Source organism: Pygocentrus nattereri, chromosome 1, assembly GCF_015220715.1.
Source record: "Pygocentrus nattereri isolate fPygNat1 chromosome 1, fPygNat1.pri, whole genome shotgun sequence".
Lineage (NCBI taxonomy): Eukaryota > Metazoa > Chordata > Actinopteri > Characiformes > Serrasalmidae > Pygocentrus > Pygocentrus nattereri.
The window spans coordinates 25,202,894-25,229,696 of NC_051211.1; the positions used below are offsets into that span (position 1 = coordinate 25,202,894).

A 26,803-nucleotide genomic window follows, 5' to 3' on the forward strand; every position below is an offset into this window, starting at 1 on the left:
TAATAACGATTATTGGTGAAAACGGAGGCCAATAACGACACGAGGCCAGTGTTCGACTGCCATTAATGGGACGTAATGTTTATTAACATAGTAATGCTAAACATTTGATTATTATAAACATAAAGAGCTTAGAGATTTCATATAATATTACCATATAGAAACTATGAAAAAATGCAAGGTATCAAAGTCATTAAAAAGACAACAGATCTAAGTAATAACTTGAAAACAGCTCTGAAAAATATGCAATTAATTAAAGATCTTCCTGATCCAGTATGGTTGTGAGCAAAAGTGTTTTTTGAGTTGCATTAGAGATGAAGATTCATCATGTAAAATACTTTTAATGGGCAAAGACCCAAGTTTCAATACCAATTTTGATTATTAGGGCTGATAATTGGTTGATCCTTACTAAATATCTAATTGGTAATTACATGTTTTCTGGCCATTAATTAACCCAAAATAGTATTATGTTACATTTCACTCTTTAGGTTATTACTAACCTGATACTTATTGGTGGAGTTGAAGGGAATCTCTGCCACCTTCTTATTCTTGTCCCTCATGGCTTTGACTGAGCCACATGAGAGCTCAATACACTTCAGCAGGGCTGACTCAGAGGCATCACCAGCCACATCTCGCTTCAGGATTGGTAGAGATTCCTGCCCTGCCTTAAACACTGCTCTATTACAGAGCGCTGCCACACGGGCTAGTGATACCCATGTCACTGATGTCTTATCAAAAGATGTCCCTAAAAAGAAACAGTTTGTTGAACATTGAACAATAAGAACCATTTTGCAATAATACATTTTGTTATCCAGTCATACTACATTAGTGTATCATGACTGGAAAGAAAATATCAGAACATACAACTAATATAACTGTACGGGACTGGGCTAAATTTCTAAATCTGAAATGAAAAATATGAAGAAATCTCTGTGAAACTTCCTTAACATAGAACAAGAGAATTGTAATTTAAAAACATTCACAAAGCATATAGTTCAATATATAGCCTCTCTATCGCATTCTGGGTATGAAAGAGTAAAACTGATACTACATTAGCTCTTTCACACTGAAACATTTAAGATACATGACCTATAAAATAAAATAAACAAACAAACAAATAAATAGAAATAGAAAGAAATAGGTATCATAAATAATATTAATTAAACTGCTCCCTTATGGCATTCACTGTAAACAGTTAGCATTGCAGGTTCATCCTCTCACCAGACTGGTCCTCAGTGGTGTCTGCCTCATGGATTTGATTGTCAAACCACATGTGGGCGACAGTCATACGGTTCTGCGTTAGAGTGCCAGTCTTGTCAGAGCAGATGGTGGAGGTAGAACCCAGAGTCTCTACAGCCTCAAGGTTCTTCACCAGACAGTTCTTACGAGCCATGCGCTTAGCTGTAAGGGTCAGACACACCTGACAGAAAAAGAAAGATAGACAGAGACAGAGAGAGAGAGTGAGAGAGAGAAAGAGAGAGAAAAAAAAAAAACAAAAGACAAAGGAAAGAAAAAATAAGGAGCAACAGAAAGAAGGCCGGCGCAAAGATGGGCAGTTCAGACATTGAGGAGGAGAAAGGAAAATAGGGTGAAAAACAGAAAGTACAAGAAAGAAGGTATGAGTCAAAGAGACAGAAAAGAGTCGTAGTTGGAGAGGTAGTAGAAAGATACAGTTTTAAAGAAAATGTGGAATAAAGAAAGAGAAAAAAGAAGAGTCTGTGTTAGTGAAACCCCAACACAATTTTACTGGCACTGTTTATTGCAGTGCAGTGCCGTGCAGCAGTGCACTTGCAGAACATTCTAGAAAGAGGGCCCTGAAGAACTAAGCACAGGTGCAGCACAGATATCTAAAGCACATTCTGGCTTTGTAGCGCAATCAGTGGGCACAGGCTAGCCCAACGCAGCCAAGCACAGCAATATCCTACAAATGCAAGAGTGTCAACTCTCTCCCAATTTTCAGCCATTAGCAAGCGCAAGCAATCTAGAGATACCACAGAGTAATACTTTTTCAGCTTTTCACACTGGCCTAGGCTTTCAACAGTGAGAGTCTGAAAAAGAGGACAAGAGAGAAAGAGGAACACACACAGAGAGACAGCGATAGAGTCACAGTCACAAAGAGTCACAGAAACAGAGGATTAGAGAGAAAAGACACAGTAAAAGAGATTCACAAAAACAAGGACACAAGCTGTCACAGACAGACATGACAGTAACATGGACCAACAACAACACCAACGAGTCACAAATAGTACCACTGACACTACAAACGATAATTCGTAGGAGAAAAGTAGAGTTACAGAGGGATTTGGCTGCTGAAGCACAATGAACAAGATGTAGATACAGTTTTTAACACCACATTCAACTAGGGCCCGACCAAAGCTGTATAATTTCTATTTTCTATTTTAATTGTACATTCCAGTAGTTATAGTTAAACAATGCTTCACTAGCTGATTGGATTGTGAGTGCTCGTCACATTTATTTAACACAAATAAAAGGCAGAAAAGTTTTAAATAATACTTTATTTATTTAATGTTATATCTGTCATCATGTTTCTTTAAAAAGCAAAAATAAACTTAGATTATAACATGCTGTCATCATACTAAAGGTTAAATCTGGATGCACTTTACAGATTTTAGTCATTTTAACCAAAACTGTGTTTTATTTTTAAATTTATTAATGCTGCTGTGACAACCACTAGCACATCAATTAAAAATGAACTCTGCAAAAGTATTTGATCCTCTGAAAGCTTTCTTCATGTCAGATGCTTTTTACAATATAAGACTCAATGACATTTTTGATGTCTACTTGCTCATCTAAATCAGTGTGTTCATTTTTGTTCTTATTGATTTGAGCAGAAGGTGAGATGTAGGTGAGACACAGATGTCACATAAGAGAGCATTTACAGATGTTACATGAAAAGTAAAGATATGACCAGCTTAATGTGAATCGGTGGGAAGATGAGGAAGGGAAGTGTGTCTTTTTTTTGTTTCTGAGCCTAATGGTAGACACACTATATTTCCAAAAGTATTCACTCACCCATCCAAATCATTAAATTCAGGTGTTCCAATCACTTCCATGGCCACAGGTGTATTAAACCAAGCACCTAGTCATGTAGACTGCTTCTACAAACATTTGTGAAAGAATGGGTTGCTCTCAGGACTTCGAGTGTGGTACCATGATAGGATGACACCTGTGCAACAAGTCTAGTCGTGAAATTTTCTCGCTACTAAATATTCCACAGTCAACTGTCAGTGGTACTAAGTGGAAGTGATTGGGAACGACAGCAACTCAACCATGAAGTGGTCGGCCACATAAAATAACATAGTCAGCGGATGCTGAGGCGCATAGTGCGCAGAGGTCACCAATTTTCTGCAGAGTCAATCGCTACAGACCTCCAAACTTGATGTGGTCTTCAAATCAGCTCAAGAACTGTGTAGAGATTTGTGCCAAGTGTAAAGTTTGGTGGAGAGGGAATTATGGTGTGGGGTTGTTTGTCAGGAGTTGGGCTTGGCCCCTAAATGCTTTAGCAGAGAAATAGATTTTGGACAATTTCATGCTCCCAACTTTGTGGGAACAGTTTGGGGACGGCCCCTTCCTGTTCCAACACGACAGAGCACCAGTGCACAAAGCAAGGTCTATAAAGACATGGATGAGCGAGTTCGGTGTGGAAGAACTTGAATAGCCTGCACAGAGTCCTGACCTCAACCCAACAGAACACCTTTGGGACGACTTAGAGCAGAGACTACGAGCCAGGCCTTCTCGTCCAACATCAGTGTCTGACCTCACAAATGCGCTTCTGGAAGAATAGTCAGGAATTCCCATAAACACACTCCTACCCCTTGTGGAAAGCCTTCCCAGAAGAGTTGAAGCTGTTATAGCTGCAAAGGGTGGGCCGACATCATACTAAACCCTATGGATTAAGAATGAGATCTCACTCAATTTCATATGCGTGTGAAGGCAGACGAGTGAATTCTTTTGGTAATACAGTGTAGGGCCCGGAGGGGATTTATTTTCCTGTTCATTTAGTAAATTAACACCCTACAGTAGGCAGGGAGGAAGGGAGGGAAGGAGGTCATAGGCAAAAAGTGGACCTACCATACTTACATATACTATATGTGTACTATGCATTTATGTGAATGTTATATATTGCACTTGTGTTATTTTAATCAAGGATACAGATGTGCTGGTAGATTAGGGAAGGAAGTCTTAGGTAGATTATTGAACCTGTCTGCCCATATTATAAAGATGAGCAACTAATGATTGAACTAAATGGTTTTACCAATGAGTCTGTAAGGCTTTAAGACATCTAATGTTATTGGGCTGCTAATGTCAGTCGGGCCCTACCGACAAGCACTAAAATAGAGAAGTCATGTGAACCATCAATACTAAACACACACACACACACACACACACACACATATATATATATATATATATATATATATATATATATATATATATAGATATACCCAGAAATTAAAACAATGAGGAGACGACAGGACAGAGAACAACAACAAAAAAAGTAGATCAGTTCTCACAGTGACGGTAGCCAGCAGACCTTCAGGCACATTTGCCACAATAATGCCAATCAGGAAGATGACAGCCTCTAGCCAGCTGTAGCCCAGGATGATGGACAGGATGAAGAAGGTGACGCCCAGAAAGACTGCCACACCAGTGATGATGTGGATGAAGTGCTCAATCTCCTTGGCAATAGGTGTTTTGCCAGTCTCAAGGCCAGAGGTCAAAGTAGCGATGCGGCCCATGACAGTGCGGTCTCCTGTGCACACAACAATACCACGAGCCGTACCTGCAGAAAGAAAGAAACATATTACTTGTTTTCTTATAAAAGAAATATATTACTTAAAAATGTGTTCTCATATAAATTCTTCTGTCAGTGGTTATTTTTAACATTTTTAACTTAATAGACAACAGTTCTATTATTGGAAATGACCTGCTTTGAAAATATTTTGGTAATTTCACATCAGTTTTTACATACATATAGCAGCTATCACTGAATAATGTGTTGAACATTTTTCGGGCCAATTTGCCTGTCCTGACAATCATAAAAGGTGTCCTAATTTCAGGATGGACTTTCCAGATTATCCTGTGATGTGAGGTGTGAATAATCCAGTCTATACATCTTTGCTTTATTCATAGTCCACTTGTGGAATCCCTGATTTATAACAGTAAATATAAAACATGCTCAGTATTTAAAACAGAAAATCTTGTTTTGTGGGGTGACCACTTAAATAAATAAATAGTGCTGACATCATGTGTGGACAACAAGCTTCATGGAAAGCTTGGAAAATGAAAAGCTGAAATGACAGCTAAAATTTGAATATAGTATAATGCTAATGTCCACTCAATTGCTTACTTAACACTAGGATAAACTAACTTTATTCTTGTTATTGCAGACATAACTGCAAATCTACCACAGCAATCTGTATTTTAATGCCATCCATCATATTTGTTTTGAACTAAAGGCTCTTTTTCATGACATCCCAAGGCCTCGGTCCTAGTTTATAAAAATAATGTGAAAGTGTGTGGCGTTTTATTCTGACTCTAAGATGACAAAAGAAGGCAAATTTGAAGTTTCAAAATATTTTAAGAATTAGCATCTGTTAATCTAGAGTGTAAACAAAAAATAAACAATGCTATATTAGTTTTGGTACTATAACATTTAGGCTAGCATCTATTTAAGTTAACTGTACTGTGTACACACACACACACACACACACACACACACACACACACACGCATACTCATATATATATATATATATATATATATATATATATATATATATATATATATATATATATATATATATATATACATACATAGCCCAGTTGCTGATAAAGTGTTTCAACCCAAAGTCTGAAACAAAAGTCTGAGTTACCAGTGTGTGTGCGCTATCTCGTAATGTAGAGATATTTCTAAGTTTCTTGTATTACTTGTATCTACCAGTGGGGGGCAGTAGATCTCCATTATGCATTAAGCCAGTCTCCAAGTATTAGTGTCAGGAGTCATTGCACAGCAAACATCCTGCTGACAACCTGAGCATATGCAGTCAGCCACTCTTTAACCAAGATCATTACACTGTTGACCTCTGCTGAGGCAGGCACTTCAATGTATGAGTCGCTGACAGTGACAAAGGCATACAGAGTGCCATGGCTCATATGTCCAAGCATTCCAGAATGCTGATTATAAAACAACTCTCCCGTGTCAATCATTGACACTCGTTAGGATTCAAAAGTAAATCTGAACCTAGATCCTAGCTTCAAATACACAGTGAAGCCTGACTGAGGAATTCAAGTCGAACTGTACTGTTGCTCAGTCACACGGTGAGCATGCAAACAATCTTTGAAAAGGAAAACGAAGGCCACACATGCACAGTAGGGATGTTTCAGGGGTAAAACACTTTTCTCAATCATCAGACCATCAATCACCTATTAATTTATGTTTTAATTTACATTAATTTACATCTTAATCACTAAAATCATAGGGGAAGGGAAATTTAATTCTCAATTTTACCTGTCTATAGCAAAAAAAAAACTGTTAAGGTTTTTGTAGAATGACAGAGATAGTGTGTTTGATCATAAAATCTCTATATTTACTGAATAATATAATTTTTCTTTTTTTGATTTCACTCAGAGAGAGAGAGTGAGAGAGAGAGAGTGTGAGAGAGAAAGAGAGAGAGAGAGAGAGAAAGAGAGAGAGAGAGATAAGATTGTGTGGGTAACTGATAAGTGACAAGATGGAGTAAATAAATAATAATAAACTAGAAAGGTGGTTGTCATGACAACACTTGTCCATTTCGCAGCAAAGAAGGGCAAAAACAAAAAACTCTAAACTACAGTATGAATCAGACACGGGGGCAGAAGATGAGTCCAGAAGCAACTATGAGGCGTATGTCAAGATGATATACCTTCAACACAGTTGGTCGAGAAAAAGGCAATGTTGCGGGTTTCCAAGGGGTTATCATGGGTGCAGTCAGGTGATCTGGTCTGAGGCTCTGACTCACCAGTCAGAGAGGAGTTGTCCACCTGAAGATGGAGATCCATGTTATCATACAATTTCTACCTAGCTAGCCTTTCAGCAGACAAATAAGAATAATTTCTTTGACAAATGAACGGCTTCCAGAGCAAAACATTATATGTATACCTTGCAGCCATGAGCGGAGATGATCCTAAGGTCAGCAGGGATCCTATCTCCTCCTTTCACCTCCACCAAATCTCCAGCTACCACCTCCTCAGCATTAATCTGTAGCTTCTCACCCTCACGGATCACCAACGCTTGCTATGGAACACAGACACACAAATTATACTTTTGAACACAAGAAGAAGATTACATTCAGGCATCAGTAGAATTTTTGGACCCTTTTTCTTAAACAGATCTCGGACTAGGAGGACAGCCTTGCATTTGTAGCACTGATCTTTATTTCTCTGTTGTGTGCAAATTTCACAGATGCCATGCTGAACCATCCAACATAGAAAATGGCTGTGTTTCTATAGACTGGCTCTGGCATATTGTTGCCTGGACCATTTGCAAACTAAGTACAATAGTTCTTAACCCACACATAGACAGCTAGACATAACTGTTCAGAATTTCCTCCCTTTTTCCTCACACATACAGCTTGCAGGAAGATACACAGATCACACCCATAATGATGTCGACCAGAGGAGGATGGGTTTCCTTTTTGAGTCTTGGTTGCTTTCAAAGTTTCTTTCTCTTATTCTTAGGTAGTTTTTCCCTTTCCACTGTCACCACTGGCTTGCTCATGGCGTCTCAGACCCAGATTTTTCTGTAAAGTTGCTTTGTGACAACACCTGTTGTAAAAAGCTATATATAATTAAACCTTGATTAGACTTGATTTATAGAATATATTATTACACATTAAGCATATAATACAGCAGATCCTTCACTTCTGTAGACAGTCACAGGATTTTATGTTGTGAGACAGGGCAAAATAATTGGGATTGAGCTTGAAGTAGACATTTAGTGCTCAGACTGTTTCAGTATTAAAGCAGGGTCAACTGGTAATTTGCACTATTTAAGGTGGACTTATGTTTAGGTAAGTAGGTCTGAAAGCACTTCTTTGGCAATTACTAAACATGTCATCCTTGATTAAAGTCAGAATGGAATTTCGATCTTCATGACTGTATGTGATATAAGTATGTTTAAATTACTGAAGAGAATCAGGTCTGAGATTATGATCAACACTGACACTGAAAGTGACGTAAAAAAAGTTTTGGTAAAAAAAAAAAAAAAAAAAATAATAATAATACGTTTTTGCATTTTTACTGATTGTCAGTACCTGGGGCACCATGTTCTTAAAGGACTCCATGATCTTTGAGCTTTTAGCTTCCTGAAAGTAGGAGAAGCAGCCGGTAATGATGACCACTGCAGACAGCACGATACCCAGGTACAACTGAGGAAAGAGTCAGAGATTATGGATTAGGGTGTGCACAATCTAGTGATTATGTTCTTTTGAGGGATTACTTACCTATCCCTACTTTTTTTGTCCTTGTGTTTACCTGGTTTCCTAGAAACTAATTGTGGCTAATTTGATCTGCTTTGAGTTAATTTTGAGAACCACAACTGAGCAAAAAGGGTTTACGCTTGCTTCTCTTGTCTTGTCTTTGTGGTTGTATGCTGTTCTGTCCATTAGTGTTCCTCTTGATAAGTGGTGCATAATTTCATGAGATCTATGCTGCAGCTGAGCGTGGTTTCAGCTTCTAACAAGCCTGGTTCTAAAACAGAGATGTTCCTATACAGCTTTGTTAGTTGTTTCAGGTGTGTTAAAGGATAAAACTCTTAGGCAGTGTTTCCTAATCCAAGAGTACCCCTGCCCTGCACATTATAGTGTTTTCCCTGCTCCCAACAGACCCGAACCCACAAATGAGCTCATTAACAAGCCCTTCATGACTGACAGGGGTTTGCCAGAGCAGAGAAAATACTAAAATGTGCATGGCAGTGCGTCGTTCAGGACCAGGGCTAGGAACATGTGCTCTTAGGTGATAGATTTCCATCAGCATCAAGTAGCATTCAAGCATTGTTTTTTATCTTTGTCTATAGATCAAGTCCTAAAGTCCTGATCCCCAACACTATCCTAATACCCTTACCTCTTTCCAAGCTCCCCTAACTGCTTTCCACTGCCCTCATTTATATCTGCTTGTATATGTGTGTATGTGTAGGAGGATGTCCTCACGTTGTCTCCGGCTGGCTCGTCTTCGGTGGCAGCCTGGATGGCATAGGCCAGGAAGCACAGGATGGCTCCAATCCACAGTAGGATGGAGAAACCCCCGAAGAGTTGCCGGCAGAACTTCACCCACTCTGGGGTGGTGGGGGGAGGGGTCAGCGCATTTGGACCGTCCCGGGCCAGGTACTCGGCTGCCCTAGCGTTAGTCAGACCCTAGAAAGAGAGACAGCATGCAGGTATTATCACTAGTGTAACCAGGACAACTGTTTTAGTTGTGACAGCTCTACACTAAAGCTGGGCAATTTGGTATCTAGATCAGCAAAACATTGAGAACTGTACAGTTTAAATATTTTTATTTCCCAGATCCTGGAAGATTCCTTAAAATATTAAAGGATAAATAAAACATCTGTGGAACTCACCTGTACAATGTCAGTGTTGTATTTTCGGCACACTTCCTCAATTGACATCTTATGTTCTGTCTAATAGAGAGAGTTGCATGGATAGAATGTAAAATGTGATAGAATGTGACAGAGTGGAAGTGAATGTAAGGATAAGAATGTTCACATCCAAGGTGATGATGTTCAGCATAAAGTAAAGGATTATTCTAAATATGGCAGCAGAAAGCTGATATGAAGTATTGACAAAAGAATATTTGTTTTTTCATGTTTGTTTGTAAATCAAATTTTGCTGGCTTAATGTTCACGCGTCTAAAACACTATTTAAAATGAGAAATTTAACTGGCAACATATGAGTGAAGCTGTGCTGGTCTGATAATGACTCAAATCTATTCTGGTAATATTACTAGCTAAGCCTAAATCTTTTCATAACCAAAATGAGTGAGGGTGAATATACACTATTTTTTCCAAAAGTATTCACTCATTTGTGAAAGAAAGGGTTGATCTCAGCTCAGTGAATTCCAGCATGGTACCATGACAGGATGCCACCTGTGCAACAAGTCTGGTCATGAAATTTCCTCGCTAATAAATATTCCACAGTCAAGTGTCAGTGGTATTCTAACAAAGTGGAAGCAATTGGGAACAACAGCAACTCAGCCATGAAGTGGTAGGCCAAATGACAGCGCTGGGTCAGTGGATGCTGAGGAGCATAGTGCGCAGAGGTCGCCAACTTTCTGCAGAGTCAATTGCTACAGACCTCCAAACTTCATGTGGCCTTTACATCAGCTCAAGAACAGCGTAAAGAGCTTCAGTGGATTGGGTTTCCATGGCTGAGCATCTGCATCAAAGCCTTCTGCATCATCAAGCGCAATGCAGTCATGTAAAGCGCCGCCAGTGGACTCTAGAGCAGTGCAGACATGTTCTCTGGAGTGATGAATCACGCTTCTCCATCTGGCAATCCAATGGACGAGTCTGAGTTTGGTGGTTGCCAGGAGAATGGTACTTGTCTCACTGCATTGTGCCAAGTGTAAATTTGGTGGCGGTGGGATTATGGTGTGGGGTTGTTTTTCAGGAATTGGGCTCAGACCCTTAGTTCCACTGAAAGTACCTCGTAATGCTTCAGCAGAGCAAGAGATTTTGGACAATTTCATGTTCCCAACTTTGTGGGAACAATCTGGGGACAGCCCCTTCCTGTTGCAACATGACTGCGCACTGGTGCACAAAGCAAGGTGCACAAAGCAAGTGAATTTGGTGTGGATGAACTTGACTGGCCTGAACTAAACCCAACAGAACACTTTGGAATGAATTAGAGTGGAGACTGCAAGCCAGGCCTTCTCATTCAACATCAGAGTCTGACTTCACAAATGCGTTTCTGGAAGAATGATCAAAAATTCCCATAAACACACTCCTAAACTTTGTGGAAAGCCTTCCCAGAAGAGTTGAAGTTGTTATAGCTGCAAAGAGTGGGCCAACATTATATTAAACCCTATGGATTAAGTATGGGATGTTGCTCAAGTTCATATGCATGTGAAGGCAGATAAGCGAATACTTTTGGAAATATAGTGTATCAGTGTATATGTGTAACACTGTAGAAAAGCCAGCACAAAACAACCAGTGCATGTGAGCAGATTAAAATATTTGTGCTTTTTTTGTTCAAAAATATTTTATTGTCCTCCTTGATAAAAAACACAACACAAAGTTTTATTTGAAATGAAAAACTTATTTTTTCCTCCTTTCATTAGAAACAGGTTAGAGATTTAGATATCACATGATTTAGCTGCTTAGTTCTTTGAAAGAACCCTCTATAGGGAATAATGCAACAATATTTATACACCATATGTTTGTGTCTTACCAGTGGTACTTCCTTCTTCAGGTCATCCAGATCCTTCCCTCCTTTCTTTTTGGGAGATTCCTTCTCATCATTGTCTTGTGTGGTTGCCACACGGTAGCTGTCCGACCGTCCGTACTACAGAAACAAAAAATTAGGGAGATCTCAAAGTCCAGATCATTCAACATAACATCACCCAGATCAGAAGCCGTAGGCCAGGGCTATTGTACTAGAAAAAAGTCACACTCAAGGCTGCAATACTAAGCTGAGTTGGACAGAAATTTATTTTTCATTTTTAGGCAGTCCACTTGTCTCTGTTACTTCTATGAGTAATGCGTCTGACAGCAGTGGTAATAGATGATTAGAGCTGATGACCTTTTTGGACCAGAGTCCTGTTAAGCTGGCAAAAGCTTTTTCCCCTCACGAGCTGTCAGTGTTCAACCATTTGCAGAGAAAATCTCACCAGAGACATGTTCTAAAAACAACAGACTGGATGGGGTTGGACGGCACAATCCATAGTTCATCACTTTGGGTTGGCTTACCCAAAGCCACATCTACTACATTTTCAACAAAATTGTATGCAGTCATTGAACTCTGCCCTTTGAAATGGACTTGAGGGTTACAGGCACTGTCAAATCACAGATTTAATTTGCCTTACTTGACCTTGTACACCCAGTGATGTGACTTTGTACATGCACACATTGAGATGGCGATGCAGAAACAATCGTTCAGTCCAAGCTGGTATTGCTGCCATTCATATCTTTAAAATGCAATTAATGGATGAATTTAGCAGTTGAATGCTGCTGGTTACTGTTAACAGACCAGATTCATGCTATCACCAAGATAAGCAGTTATTCACATTTGTGCATGCTAAAACATGCTGAGCATGAGAATCAGGAGGAAAACATCATCTCCTACACTACATTTATATAAAAATGTTTTTATTTTAGAAATATCTCTCATTTTTCTTTTTTTTGCTAAATGCCTGCATCTAAATTTAATAAAAAATAGTATAAAGACCTCTCCATGTATTACCACCTTATCGTGGTGGAGGGGTTTGCGTGCTTGAATGATCTTAGGAGCTATGTTGTCTGGAGCAAAAGCTCCTGGTAGGGTCTCCCATGGCAAACTGGTCCTAGGTGACAGGTCAGACAAAGTGTGATACAAAATTCCCCCTATGAAAATGATTAAAAAACAGGACTTGAGTACCCTGCCCGGAACAGGGTTACCAGGGCCCCACCCTGGAGCTAGGCCTGGGGGAGGGGCTCGCCAGCAAGCGTCTGGTGGCCGGGCATTTACTCATGGTGCCCGGCCGGGCCCAGCCCGAAGGAGTTACATGAGTCCCCCCTCCCATCGACCCACCACCAATGGGAAGGGCATTAGTAGGGGTTCGGTGCTTTGTGGATCGGGCAGTGTCTGAAGGCGTGGGCCTTGGCATTCTGATCCTCGGTTACTGAAACTGGCTTTTGGAACTTGGAATGTTACCTCACTGGCGGGGAAGGAGCCTGAGTTGGAGCGTGAGGTTGAGAGCTACCGGCTAGATATAGTCGGGCTCACCTCAACACACAGCTTGGGCTCTGGGTCCAATCTCCTTGAGAGGGGCTGGACTTTATTCTTTTCTGGGGTTGCCCATGGTGAGAGGCGGCGGGCAGGTGTGGGCTTTCTCATAGCCCCTCGACTCGGCACCTGTATGTTGGGGTTTTCTCTGGTGGACGAGAGGGTAGCTTCCCTATGCCTTCGGGTTGGGGAATGGGTCCTGACTGCTGTCTGTGCTTATGCACCGAACAGAAGTTCAGAGTACCCAGCCTTCTTAGAGTCCTTGGGAAGGAGGCTTGAAAGTGCTCCTCCTGGAGGCTCTACTGTCCTACTGGGGGACTTGAACGCTCACGTGTGCAATGACAGTGTGACCTGGAGGGGTGTGATTGGGAGGAATGGCCTCTCTGATCTGAACCTGAGTGGTGTTCAGTTTTTGGACTTCTGTGCATCACGAACACCATGTTTAAACACAAGGATGTCCATAAGTGCACATGGCACCAGGACACCCTAGCCACAGTTCAATGATTGACTTTGTAGTCGTGTCATCGGACATGTGGCCATGTGTTTTACACTCGGGTAAAGAGAGGAGCTGAGCTGTCAACTGATCACCACCTGGTGGTGAGTTGGATCAGGTGGTGGGGGAAGATGCCGGTCAGACTGGGCAAACCCAAACGTATAATGAGGATTATGGGAACGTCTGGCAGAAGAACCTGTCAGATTGATCTTCAACTCACACCTCCGTCAGAACTTTGACCAGATATCGGGGGAGGTGGAGGACGTTGACTCAGAATGGGCCATGTTCCGCTCCTCCATTGTTGAAGCGGCTAACTGTAGCTGTGGCCGCAAGGTCCTCGAACCCAGTGGTGGAGACCCCAGGTGAGAGACGCCGTCAAGCTGAAGAAGGAGTCCTATTGGGCATGGTTGGCCTGTGGGACACCAGAGGCAGCTGAGAGGTATCGACAGGCCAAGCATTCTGCGGCATCAGTCGTCGCCAAGGCAAAAACCCGGGTGTGGGAGGAGTTTGGTGAGGACTTGGAAAGTGATTTTAAGTCGGCTCCAAAAAGATTCTGGCAAACCGTCAGGTGATCAGAAGGGGAAAGCACCGTGTGCCACTAGCACTGTATATAGTGGAGATTGTGTGCTGCTGACTTCGACTGAAGACGTCATTGGGCGGTGGAAGGAATACTTTGAGGACCTTCTCAATCCCACTGACACGTTCTCCAGTGAGGAGGCATGGGAAGTCTGGAGACATGGGAAAAGGCGTGTCCATTACTGAGACCGAAGTCATTAAAGTAGTTAAAAAGCTCCTTGGTGGCAAGTCTCCAGGGGTGGATGAGATCCGTCCCGAGTTCCTCAAGGCTCTGCATGTTGTGGGGCTGTCTTGGCTGACACGCCTTTTCAACATTGCATGGACATCAGGGGCGGTGCCACTGGATTGGCAGACTGGGGTGGGTGTGTTCCAACTTCAGGGCTGCACCGATTCTATTCATAATTTTTATGGATAGAATTTCTGGGCGCAGTCAGGGGACGGAGGGTGTCCGTTTTGGTGACCTCAAGGTCACATCACTGCTGTTTGCAGATGATGTGGTCCTATTGGGTACATCAGGCCGTGAACTTCAGCTTTCGCTGGATCGGTCTGCAGCCGAGTGTGAAGCGGCCGGGATGAGAATCAGTACCTCTAAATCCGAGACAATGGTTCTCAGGCGGAAAAGGGTGGAGAGCCCTCTCTGAGTCGGGGATAAGCTCTTGCCTCAAGTGGAGGAGTTTAAGTATCTCTGGGTCTTGTTCACGAGTGATGGTACAAGGGAGCGAGAGATTGACAGGCGGATTGGTGCTGGGTCAGCAGTGATGCGGGCGTTTTACCGGTCTGTTGTGGTAAAGAAAGAGCTGAGCCACAAGGCAAAGCTCTCGATTTACCAGTCGATCTACGTTCCCACCCTCACCTATGGTCATGAACTTTGGGTAATGACCGAAAGAATAAGATCGCGAATACAAGCGGCCGAAATGAGTTTCCTCCGCAGGGTGTCTGGACTCTCCCTTAGAGATAGGGTGAGAAGTTCAGTCATCCAGGAAGGACTCGGAGTAGAGCCGCAGCTTCTTTACGTCAAGAGGAGCCCGTTGAGATGGTTCAGGCATCTGGTTAGGATGCCTCCTGGACGCCTCCCTCGTGAGGTGTCACAGGCAAGTCCACCAGGGAGGAGACCTCGGGGAAGACCCAAGACACGCTGGCGTGACTATATTGCCCAGCTGGCCTGGGAGTGCCTCGGAATCCCCACCAGAGAGCTATTGCAAGTGGCTGGGGAAAGGGAGGTCTGGGCCTCATTGCTTAGGATGCTGCCCCCATGACCCGAACCCCGGAGAAGCGTAAGATGATGGATGGATGGATGGATGGATGGATGGATATAAATACAACATATCAAATGCCGAAATGGAGAAATTAGGTATGTTCTGAAAAATATATTCACATTCTGAGTTTGATGCCAGAAACACATTTTTAAAAAGTTGGGGCAGGTCATGTGTACCACTGTGTTGCACCACCTCTTCTTTTAATAACACTCTGTAAACATTTGGGAACTGAGGAAACCAACTGCTATAGTTCTGAAAAAAAGTTTTCCCATTCTTGCTTGATATAGGATTTCAGCTCATCAACAGTTTGGGGTCCCCTCTGTCATATTTTTAGTTTCATAATGTGCCAAATGTTTTCAAAAAGGTTGATAGGTCTGGACTGCAGGCAGGCAAGTTTAGCATCTAGACTGTCTTACAATGGAGTCACGCTGTTGTAATGTGTTCAAAATGTGGTTTAGCATTATCTTGCAGAAATAAGCAAGGCCTTCCTTGCAAAAGACGTAATCTGGATGGCAGCATACATTGCTCCAAAACCTATATATAGTTCAGCATTAATGGTACCTTGAACACTTATGCACCTCCATACCATCACAAATACAGGCTTTTGAACTGTGTCCTGATAACAAGCCGAGATGATCCCTTTCCTCTTCGGCCTGGAGTGTCACAGTGTCCACGATTTCCAAAATTTTTCAGACCACAGGACATGTTTCCAATCAACTTTAGTTTATCTTAAATGTGCTCTGACCCAGAGCACTGTTCCACCAGGTGGTTTTTCTTAGTATTACACAACTTTACCAGTCTTTTGTTGCCCCATCCCAACTTTTTTGAAACTTGTTGCTGGCATAAAACTGGCAAATATTTTTTAAAAAAACAATACAATTTCTCTGTTTCAAGATTTCATATGTCGTCTTTGTACTATTTTCCTTTAAATACAGGGTTTACATGAATTGCACATTATTGCATTCAGTGTTTATTTACTGTTTGCACAGCATCCTAACTTTTATTGGTTGTAGAAAACATTTGAAAATATGCAAACTTTTCAGTCAGTTCCACATTTCTCCCAGCAGTGACACCTGGGCATTTAAGGAAAAGACTACAAATTTATAGAATCCTCTATTCTATATAAACTTACAGAACTATTATCTCAACAACACAGCAAATCAACAATGTATAAAGTACTTCAGATATTTAACAAATGCAAGAGTCTTCTTTTGGTTTACTGCTAAGGTATAGCCTCCTGTAAATAATGTATATCTTTTACTACAGAATTTACAACCAGCAAAGCACCTAGAAATCACCTGCTAGACAAGGAGAGGAAGGAAATGCCACTCAGTTGATGCCACACACACACAGACACACATAATTATAGTTCAACATGCTCAGTCCCTCTGAGATCCTCAGAGATGTTGGAGGGATCTGTGTGTGTATGTGTGTGTGTGTGTGTGTGTGTGTGTGTGTGTGTGTGTGTGTGTGTGTGTGTGTGTGTGTGTGTCTGAGTGTGTGCGCAGTGAAGGGTGGTCTAATGTGGTAATGTGGTTAATCCATACTAGGTCACTTTACTGACGTGGCATGCCTGCATTCACTGTTTGTGTCTTCCTGACCTATTTGGAGCTGGTAACCAAACTATAAGGCATGATAAGCCCCACCATCACATAAGCAAAACCTCATTTAGCTTAAAATCGGAATTCACACATTGCCATTAAGGACTGCAAGATAAAAAAATAACTGCTGTTGCAGCCTAATAAATTAGTTTTCATTGTCTACAATTTTTTCTTGCATAATTTTAATACTATATTGCAAATTATTAATAAAACAAGTTAGTCCAAAATAGTACAACGCCTTAGATAAGAGCAACAAAAACTAGAAACCAAAACAAATAAAAGCACAAAAAAAAGCTCCACAAGACCAGGGTTACAGCATTTATGTGTCTATGTGTGTGTGTTGTTGTGGGTGAGGTTGTGTGTGATCAGTTTGGCCATCTGTCGAGACTTCCCTCGTTTTATCCTCCTGGCTGCGACAGTAGAGCAGGATTATGGTTGTTTACTACAGCTTGGATTAACCCACTGAACAATCGTAATCTAAGTCTCTCTCTCTTTCTTTCTCTCTCTCGCTCTCTCCCTGTCTGAGACTAAATGTTCACGTCTTCTTTCATTCATATTAATTTAATATAATACAATAAAATATTCTGCATATTTGTCATATCATGTATTCATTCACTGAGTTTCTTGCTTACTATATTAGTGAGGTAATCCATCTCACAATGACCACACTGAGCCCTCGGCTCAAGTGTACTTGTTAATGAAAGTCTCATAAACAGCAAACGTGTTCTCATTCACAAAACATTTTCCTTCTGACATTTACTGTTCAGTCCTCAATGCTCATGCGCACTGTTCCACACACACCCTCCTGAGTGCAGCCTCATTCATCTTGAGCAATGTCAGCCAGCGGGCACATGTGTGCCCTTTTATTACAAGGCCCATTGGTTGCTATTCTCCTTAAGACCAGCTGAAGTGCACTTACAGAAGTTTCTGGAAAGACCTAGATTTTTGACATTATTGACACCAATTCCAAAGCCTGCAGCATTCACACTTCAGCTCAACATATAGTGTACCAGAGGCTGGGGGAGAGATGACATTTTATGCTTATATATCAAATTCCAGTGAATAACACTGTCCACTTTCATCGTCATATTAATCCATACCCAGATTCAACAATGTTAATCCCTTTCATTTCATGGATGTCACCCCCCCCAAAAAAGCATCCTACATCTGCACTCCAGTTAATTGGGGGAGACCTTTTGTGAAAAAGAGAACTCCCTTCCCACTCTTGGTGTTTCCTAATGGCCCAAGGGAAAAAGCAATAAGAAAAGACATATTGCACCACACCAGGTATGCAATTTTAATCCAATACTCTTTTTGTCAAATTCAGCAAATGTCACCTCACGGTCCACTAGCTGTTAGTAATGTGTGCGCTGAAAAAAAAATCCAGTGTACATACACAGCCCTGGCTTAGTAAAACGGAAACAAACAAGTGGCTGGGGCCAAACCACACAACACTACTCCAGTCAATCACCAACATGGGGCATTCGAGCTCATGCACAGGTCAAGTGGAAGAGGAGGTGAACTCCATGTGTTGCCAAGGAGAGATGGCAAAGAAACAGCCATAGAGGAGAAGATCTAAAGAATAACGACTGAGAAAGTAGATCAGGCAAGGGCAAAGAGTCATGTTAACATCAGTGAGGCATCTCAATGGTGGGAAGACCTTCAAGAGTTGACAAAGCAGAAGCTGGTTTCCTATTTGTCAGCTTCTTGTTCAAATTTTCCCATTCTACCTTACATGGTGTAGCAGTTACATTCAGGTACCCCTTGTTCAAATTTTCCTGTTTCACCTTAAATGGTGCAGCAGTTATATTCTGGCATGTCTTATTTGAATTTTCCCTGCTCCACCTTAAATGGTAACTATAACTGCCCTGCTGCACTATTTAAGGTGGAATCACATCAGTATTGGCAGATATTTGCTTTAAAATATTCAGCATCAGACAGACAAATAGATTTTACATTTCAAATTTCATCTGCAATTTCCCTCTGGGATCAATAAAGGAATCTGAATCTGAAATCAATATTTGATGATGTACTAATTGTTTTAGGTAAGAGCAGAACGTTTAGGCCAGGGGTCTTTAATTAAAATTCAATAAGCAAAGGTCCAGAACATCACAATGTCTAACTTGCATAATGATTCAGTGCCATATGCTGTATACTAAAGTAGCCTAGTAGTTATATCAACATCTTATGCAAGCAACAACTGAATGTCAAATGAAATAAAGAACAATTCAATAATATTTCAAGAACATTTATTGTCAGTTTTCTCTTTTTACACCATGTGAAATAATTTCCCTCTGACTGACTTCTTCTGCGACTGCTGTTTCTCACCTTGTCCCCCTGTGTGTGCGTCACTCATTCGAGTCTCAGTGCACATCGTAATGCACAGATCTGATTAGCTGAGTAGCATCACGTGATATTTACAATGCATGCGATTGGTCTGTGAGTTTTTTTTTACACTGAGTACATATGTCCTTTAGCACTCCCCAGTACCAAGTGTGATATCATAATGAACCTACTTAGAATTACATAGTTGTTAGAGTAAATGAGTGCAATATACCTTAACAATTAAGCCGTTAAAATCTAGCTAATTTTAAATTAAATGCATTAGCTAGCTATGTTACATTAGTTACCTTAAATAGAGTAGTACTGCAGTGGAGAACGTTGTTCCTCGTCAGGAAAATGCTTATGGACAGCTATAAGTACAGTACATTTCATAGTTTTGTTCTCATGCTCCTCATTGGTCCCTGTGACAGCAGGAATCACATCTGGGGCTACCTTTAAATAGACCATCTTGTACTGACATGCTCACACTGCAAAAAAACGCTTGGTCCATTCTATACGAAATGCAGAATGTTAAATGAAGCTATTTCATTCAAAATAAGACACTGCGCACAACTACTAAGCAAACATGCTGATAAACTGAGCTACTGCAGCTCTGCTAAGTACAAAAAACTAGGTGGTGATGTACACAGTGGAACAATTCTCTGTACAGACAATTATACAAAGACATCGCTGTATTAATGCTTATAATGTAAACTCGGCATATATAACCTTTAGTAAAAAATGTTGACTTGTTTGGCCTCTGTTTTGTTAGCCTACGTGTTTCCACCTGCACTGCGGAAGTGACTGTGATTGTGTTTATGTGTGCTTAAAAATTGGCCAAAATCACGCAGTGTATGACTTGTAAGGCTGGTAGGGGTGGGAATCTCTAGGCACCTCACGATTCAAGTACGACTCAGAGGGATGCGATGCGATTATAAAATGATTGCAATGCATCTTGATGCATCTTTTTTTTCTATACAGAATTTATTTTCTCACTGTGTGAGGACTTGGTACTTTTAAAGCAAAGTATTTGCAATGATCTATAATGAATTTACTTCCAATTTCTTTTATTAATAAATCAAATGGAAGTGATGTGGCAAGTGGCAAGGCTCTCATTCACTGCTCTTGTTTGGAGCACATGAGACGCTGACTGCCACTCATCTGTGGTAAAAGGTGCTGTTATGGTGACATAAGATCCAGTGGCAATGGATGTCCACACAGCACACGTTCCAGCTGTCCTAACTGTTTTCTTTAGTGATTTTATAACTTCAGTTTTTAGTCTCATTGTAGAGGCATACAGATTATAGGTCATATAGCAACGCAATCTCTCCTAGCTAGTAGCTAACGAAGAAGCAAAGAGAGATTTAAGACAAACATTTGGAGACAAATGGACTTATTCGCATTTCTACGCACTGCAATTGGTTTCCAGGTGCGTTAAATCTGCAATGAGAGACTGTCAAACACTAAAAAGTTGGGAAGATGAAGTCGCTTCTCTTTCAAATTTTACTGTTCCACCTAAAATGGTTTACATTCGGCACCTCAGTTAGAATTTAAATTCAAACAAACTTCAGCCCTGAAAAACAGTCCAACATTGAGAGACATTTTACAAGGAACTGTTCAACGTTTGAGGAAAAGTGTCCTGGCGGACATGGGAGGAAAGTGGCTATAGCTAAAGCTTAAAGCAGAGCAAAGGATGTCTGCATTTCCATCTATATTTTTATATTAAGTACTGAGACATACTGACATAAAATATTGTGCCCCCAAGGTGGTTTCATTTTTGTTGAAAGGACAAAATGGCTCTTCTTAACATTTGTGTTGTTGACTCCTGACCTAACTTAGCATTACACAGAATACATAGAAGGTGTATTCTCGCTCATCCAGTTGTATTTTTGTTATGCGCACGCCAGAGACTGTCCGGGCGCTGCACTTCCAAGTTCCACAGTTTGCGTTCTGTCAACATTACATTATAAATTAAAATGTAAAAAATTGATTTTTGACATTTGTGAATCAATTCAGAATTGTCCAAGTCCACATCGCAATGTATCTAAGAATCGAATCTTCCCCCACTCCTAATGACTGGAGGAAATATGCAAAGGCAGAATGTTAAAAGTGACCAGCACCTTTGTGTACAATCTCCATAGGGTTAGCAACTCTTCTCTGTATGAGCGGTTGATCACTGCCAGCTTGAACTATTCATTAGAGTGGCAGCATACACGTGGTATTATAAGGTATTAGGTGGAATGGGACGTTAGTATTGCAGCAGTTCTATGAAGTCTAGTACAAGAAAATGAGCACGGTATTGGGCCGACACTCAATACCAGTATCGATTTCGATGCATTCCTAATATCAAATATCTGCAACGGCCCACAGTTTCCAAATCAAAATATTTTTACATTAAACCACTAAAAAGTTCATCACACTTCTGTGATCACAGTTCTTAAGGGAACTAAATGTAGTTTTTCTATCGCATCACTTAAAACACAACCTTGTGGCATAAACCTCCTCATTACTCAAAACTCCTTTGTGGCAAGGCTCAGCAAACAGAAATGTTTATCAGTCTTTTATTTTCTGTTTCTTTAAGTGATGGTGGATCCAAGTAAGTAAAACATCTGGTGATGTTATCTTAGCCATTATGATCAGTAAAATAAAATCAAAACAATTAACTTTGTAGGAGAGAAAACAGATTGAAATGCTGTTGAGAGGATCAACCAAATTATCTTCTTGATCGACTGGGGGATGTCCAAACGGATATGACATCACCACCATCAATGCGTAGCACAACAGCCTGTGTGTATTGATTGACTGTGGGCTATGGCATAAAATCATTATGGATGACATAAATAGTGGAAAACTACATAATACACACATGCTTACACACACTCTTTCTGTCCCCCTTGTTCACCAGGGACAACCAGTCCTGTCGATGCAAATGAGATATCGAACAGTGTTTTACACAACCATGTATAATCACACATCTTGTCTTCCAGCTCTGACTCATTCGCTCTCTGTCTCTGTCTGTCTCTCTCTTACAGACACACACACACACACACACACACACTCACTACACACCTCCTCCTTTAGATTGCATAATATCCTGATTTGTATGCATCTCAGTAACGCCTACATTTTTTTTTGCCTTAGACTGCATTATAGTGAAAGAAGATATCAACATTTTTATCATATGAGGTAACTGAAAAATGGCCTCAGACTGCACAGATTGCATTTGCTTAAAATCTCAATTTTGATAAACATGGCAAAGCAGTGAAAAATGCTTCTCATGGCTTGTTTTACACATATATCATTACATCATTATATCATTACACACATTCATCATTCACTTCGCGCACCCGGATTGGTTTGTCTTTTTGGAGCCATGCCCCAAGGGCATCTCAGTCGGAATCACCCTCTCTCCTCACCACCGCACCTGCCTCGACCCTCTATCGCACCTGAGCCTCTGACGCCAAACCACTGGCTGAGGCTGCCTCAAGGTGACACAATCTCCATCTTTTCCCCCTCCTCCTCTGTGCTCCCCCATTTCCTCTCAAGAAACGACCACCCCTCCACATGACCCTTTGAGTGCCTGACCTTCGTTCATCTTCACTCAATGCACCAGATGAACGCAGCTTCTACCTTTTGGTTTATTGGCTTTGATGGTTTGCCTAAATTACCTACTACCACTCAATATTATTACCCCTGTGGTGCATGACAGCAGCACCAGCACTGGGAATTTCCATTCTGACTGACCAACATCCCCCTTGAGGCAGTCACAGAATGTCACACGCAGTCCCTGCCTGACATGACTAAGACAGAACGACACCATGCAACGTTCATAAAACACGAGTGATTAATACAGCAGTGATTAAAGGATATGCGTCAGAGCTTTGATGAGATGCAGGTATTTTCAAGATGACTTCTTCATATGCCCTTTTGACCAATGCAATCGACTGAATATTTGGAAGGACACTCTGATACCACAAACCGTTCAATGCATTATTAACTTTAATGTGAAAGAAATGTGCTTATACTGCATCTTGACATCTGCATCTGGACAGTCAACACCAATAGGAACCAGTAATCAGTGCAGAAACTGGTGGGGGGAGCAGGCATCCATCTTGACGCAGTTGTCTGCACCGCTCTTCACCAGTCCACTTTCTGTTCCCTTTATCAACCATTTGGAATCCATGCATGTCACGAATCCAGCAAACACTGCGTGGATGGGGAAACTATGAAAAGAGGGCAGCGAATGTGCATCCTTTACACATATTGGAGTCCCCACCCATCCAGTCAGGACTCTGCTAAAATCATACTATTCACTGTAATCTGCTATTAATTGTGCCCGAGCATAAACCTTTCAAAAAGGTTAGACAGAGATATGACGAAGCTTCCTAAAAACGAGTCGGGTATTCCTAATAAGGTAAATAATCAGTTCGTGTATTTCGCTATATTTCTAAAACGAGGCGCTGTAGAGAAATGTGTCCATCTCTTGCATATCAATCGTGTCCCCAGCACGTAATATGTCTGCCAGTGCACTGAACTCGATTTCGACGATGGGTTTCCTGTCTTCTTGTAACCGCATTATGGCTTAATATGAACCGTCTAGTGCTGAACAGACGTGAAGCGTCCTGCACCTTTATTTTATAAGGTCAGTGATGTGAAACCCGTCCTCTGTCCACCACGGCTGAAAGGTGTGAAGATTAGCCGAAGAGAATGGATATTGTTGAAGGGGGGTTACAGTGCACTCCCACTAAATATGGGATGGAAATCAAAATATGACAGAATATGCTCAAATAAGCCACAAAACAGGTGCCTAAACATTACGTTTGGCTCTTACCCCCATTTTGGCGCAGTCAGTCGGTGTCTCTGCAGTCGTTCAAACGGCGTTTGCTTTCTCAGTCAGCCAGGAGAGATGGAGAACGACGATGTAGGAAGGAGAAGGCGGAAAAGAGACCCCTTCACACAGAAGGTCAATTCTAGAAAAGATAATGAATGAAATAAGTGATTTTTCTAAGATATCATTTATAATAACGGACACGGCGGGGCCGTCATGGAGTGAACTCCGTTAAAATAGAGCGCGGTGGGCTTGGTTAACTAAGGTGATTTGGGTGCGCGCGACGCTCTCACCCGTCAAAGCAGCCTGCCAGCTGAAGAGCCAAAGCGCATCGTCCTGTGATATGTCTCCCTCCGCCTCAGCCGCTGCTTGAAGCCGCGGCACACCCCGAGCCGCTTAGTCCGCGTCTGAAAGAAGCGCCTGCAACCAGACCAAACTTGCTAAAGACAGTTTCATGACATAATGTGAGGACAGAAGTATGTGGATCTCCGAGCATCACATCCATTTATGCTTATCAAATCTCACTCTTGCTTTCTGCTGCTATAACAGCCTCCACTCGTTCCACTAGATTTTGGAACAGGGATGAGAGGATTCACTTCCATGTAGCTTCAAGACCGTGGCTCATGGTCATTCACCAACACAGAACGACAACCACCAAAAATGTCCATTCTATAGTAGTATAATAGTAAAGGGCAAACCTTTAGACTTTATGCACTATTTCTTTATAGCCTTTGTATATGGGGGCACTGCTATGCTGAAACAGAAAATGGCCGTCCCCAAACTGCTGTCAGAACGCACGAAGTATGCGGCTTTCTAGAATATAGCTGTATGCTGTATCATTAAGATTACCCTTCATTAAGAGGGGCATTGCTCAACCATGAAAAACAGGCCCACATACAATATTCCTCCTCCACCAGACTATATTCAGCACTATGCGTTTGCACAAGTAATGTTCTCCTGGCATCCACAAAACATGGGCTGAATCTCAAGTGGCTCCTTTATAATGCACTGCACAAACCATTCAACTACAACTTCTAAATGTTAGGCAGGGAGCAGTGCAGCCTATGGTTGAATATAAATGTCTTTCTATTAGACACATAATGCAGTATTAGGGTGTAGAAGCTATTATTTTATGTCCTAATGCTCTACATCTTGTGAAGCATGATTCATCACTCCACAGAGTGCTTTTCCGTTGCCCCAGAAGGATTTTTGGAGAGAATTCAGCTGTCTTTTTCTGTGAGCTTGTGTGGCCTATCACTTCACAGCTGCCTGTTGCTTGTAAATGTTACCGCTTCACACAAACAGCACTTACAGGTGACTGGGGCAGCTCTAGCAAGTCAGAAAATTTGACAAAATTACTTGGTGGAAAGTTGCTATCCTACAACAATAACAAAAAGAGTCCATGACCCCATTCTACTGTCAATGGTCTTGGCTGCTTGGCTGAATGCAATTGGAAGGGGTGTCCACATATTTTCGTACATGCAGTATATATGACATTCTGCTTTGTTGTGTTTTAAAAGAAGATTCAGTAAATAAAATGGTGTCAAACCGCTAAAACTTGCCCATGCTTTTATGTCATGTTTTACTGTGTTTTGTACACTCTGTGTTAATGGGTCGGTCCTGGCATCATAATGCTTTTATCCCATTAAAAGATGAATTACAACACTATTATTTTCTTGCGGATGAAGCTCAGTGTGGCAAACTTGCATACATGGTCATGATTTACAAGTTACTATTGGATCAAACATTACACTGGGCAAAAATGTATGACATTGTTAGAGAAAGTATAGAGGAGAATAGCCAGCAAAGTACTAAAATAACAGACTTTTACAGCAGTGGTGTGTGGAAGTGAATCGCTGAAAGCAGAATGCATCAAACCTCAAATAAATTACAAAAGAAGTAGACTATGCTCTTCATGTTAGCTCTGAACAGAAATATGAGGGGGTATATGAATTTGGCAGACACAGCATGAATTCATGGATTCCTTCATGTCTTGTTTTAATGGGAATGGCTATGGATGGTGGAATAATGGTGTGGTAAATGCTCTCTTTGTGCATTAGATGAACAGCCAGGATAATATACAAGCTGTTTCAAGGACATGACACTGGCTTCAGTTTACGTCAGTGACCAATTCCCCAGATATCAGTCCAGTGGGGCACTGCTGGGATGAGAAACTAGATGAGTGAAGATTATAAGCATTACCCAGATGATAACACCTCCAGAAACAGCTTGTGCTATTGAAACTGTCCATAGGTTCATGCTGTTTATACCATTTGTATTCCTCAGCAGACATCAGAGTTTATCAGAACATTTGTTTCAAACCTTCTATCACCTAATGCTGTGGTCAAAACCTTAGTTTTAGCATGAATGTGTGGCCACGAAACCTAGAGGAACTGCATGACAACATCAACAAATATAACAGCCGTGTGTACAGCATCATTCTTATAATCATTCAGTCGTGTTCTAAAGGTAAAATCATACAAACGTGTTCATTTCTGGCACCTAATAAAGGGGTCCCTTAGAAGAAGTGTTTTATGGTAAATATCACAGCTGTTCTTAGAACAATAATCCTTTGGAGAACTTGACTTAGGGGTCACAATGTTCACTCTTATTATGGTACAAGTTCTGCATTTGCTTGTCATACTAATTAACAGGTACACAATCCAGGGGAACAGATTCTAGATCAGCACACTTAATATAAGGAGTTCAACACATGAATGCTGACAGCTACAAGCAGAGTGGCCACATAAA

General features: G+C 41.2%; 1 protein-coding gene across 2 annotated transcripts in view; it reads right to left on the reverse strand.

Annotated features, from left to right (window-relative positions):
* Positions 1 to 24,487, reverse strand: part of atp1a3a (ATPase Na+/K+ transporting subunit alpha 3a) — a 38,382-nt gene extending 13,895 nt beyond the window's left edge. Inside the window, exons 1-11 of one of the 2 annotated variants that reach the window (XM_017708500.2) lie at positions 24,346 to 24,487; positions 24,056 to 24,194; positions 11,444 to 11,557; positions 9,616 to 9,675; positions 9,206 to 9,409; positions 8,312 to 8,425; positions 7,159 to 7,293; positions 6,923 to 7,040; positions 4,533 to 4,801; positions 1,219 to 1,417; positions 498 to 742 (exon numbers count right to left, since the gene is read on the reverse strand). In XM_017708500.2, coding sequence (XP_017563989.1) covers positions 498 to 742; positions 1,219 to 1,417; positions 4,533 to 4,801; positions 6,923 to 7,040; positions 7,159 to 7,293; positions 8,312 to 8,425; positions 9,206 to 9,409; positions 9,616 to 9,675; positions 11,444 to 11,557; positions 24,056 to 24,061 — 1,464 coding nt within the window. In that variant the 5' untranslated portion in view covers positions 24,062 to 24,194; positions 24,346 to 24,487. The other variant, XM_017708499.2, reaches the window with a different exon arrangement.
* Between the last annotated feature and the right edge of the window lie 2,316 nt (positions 24,488 to 26,803).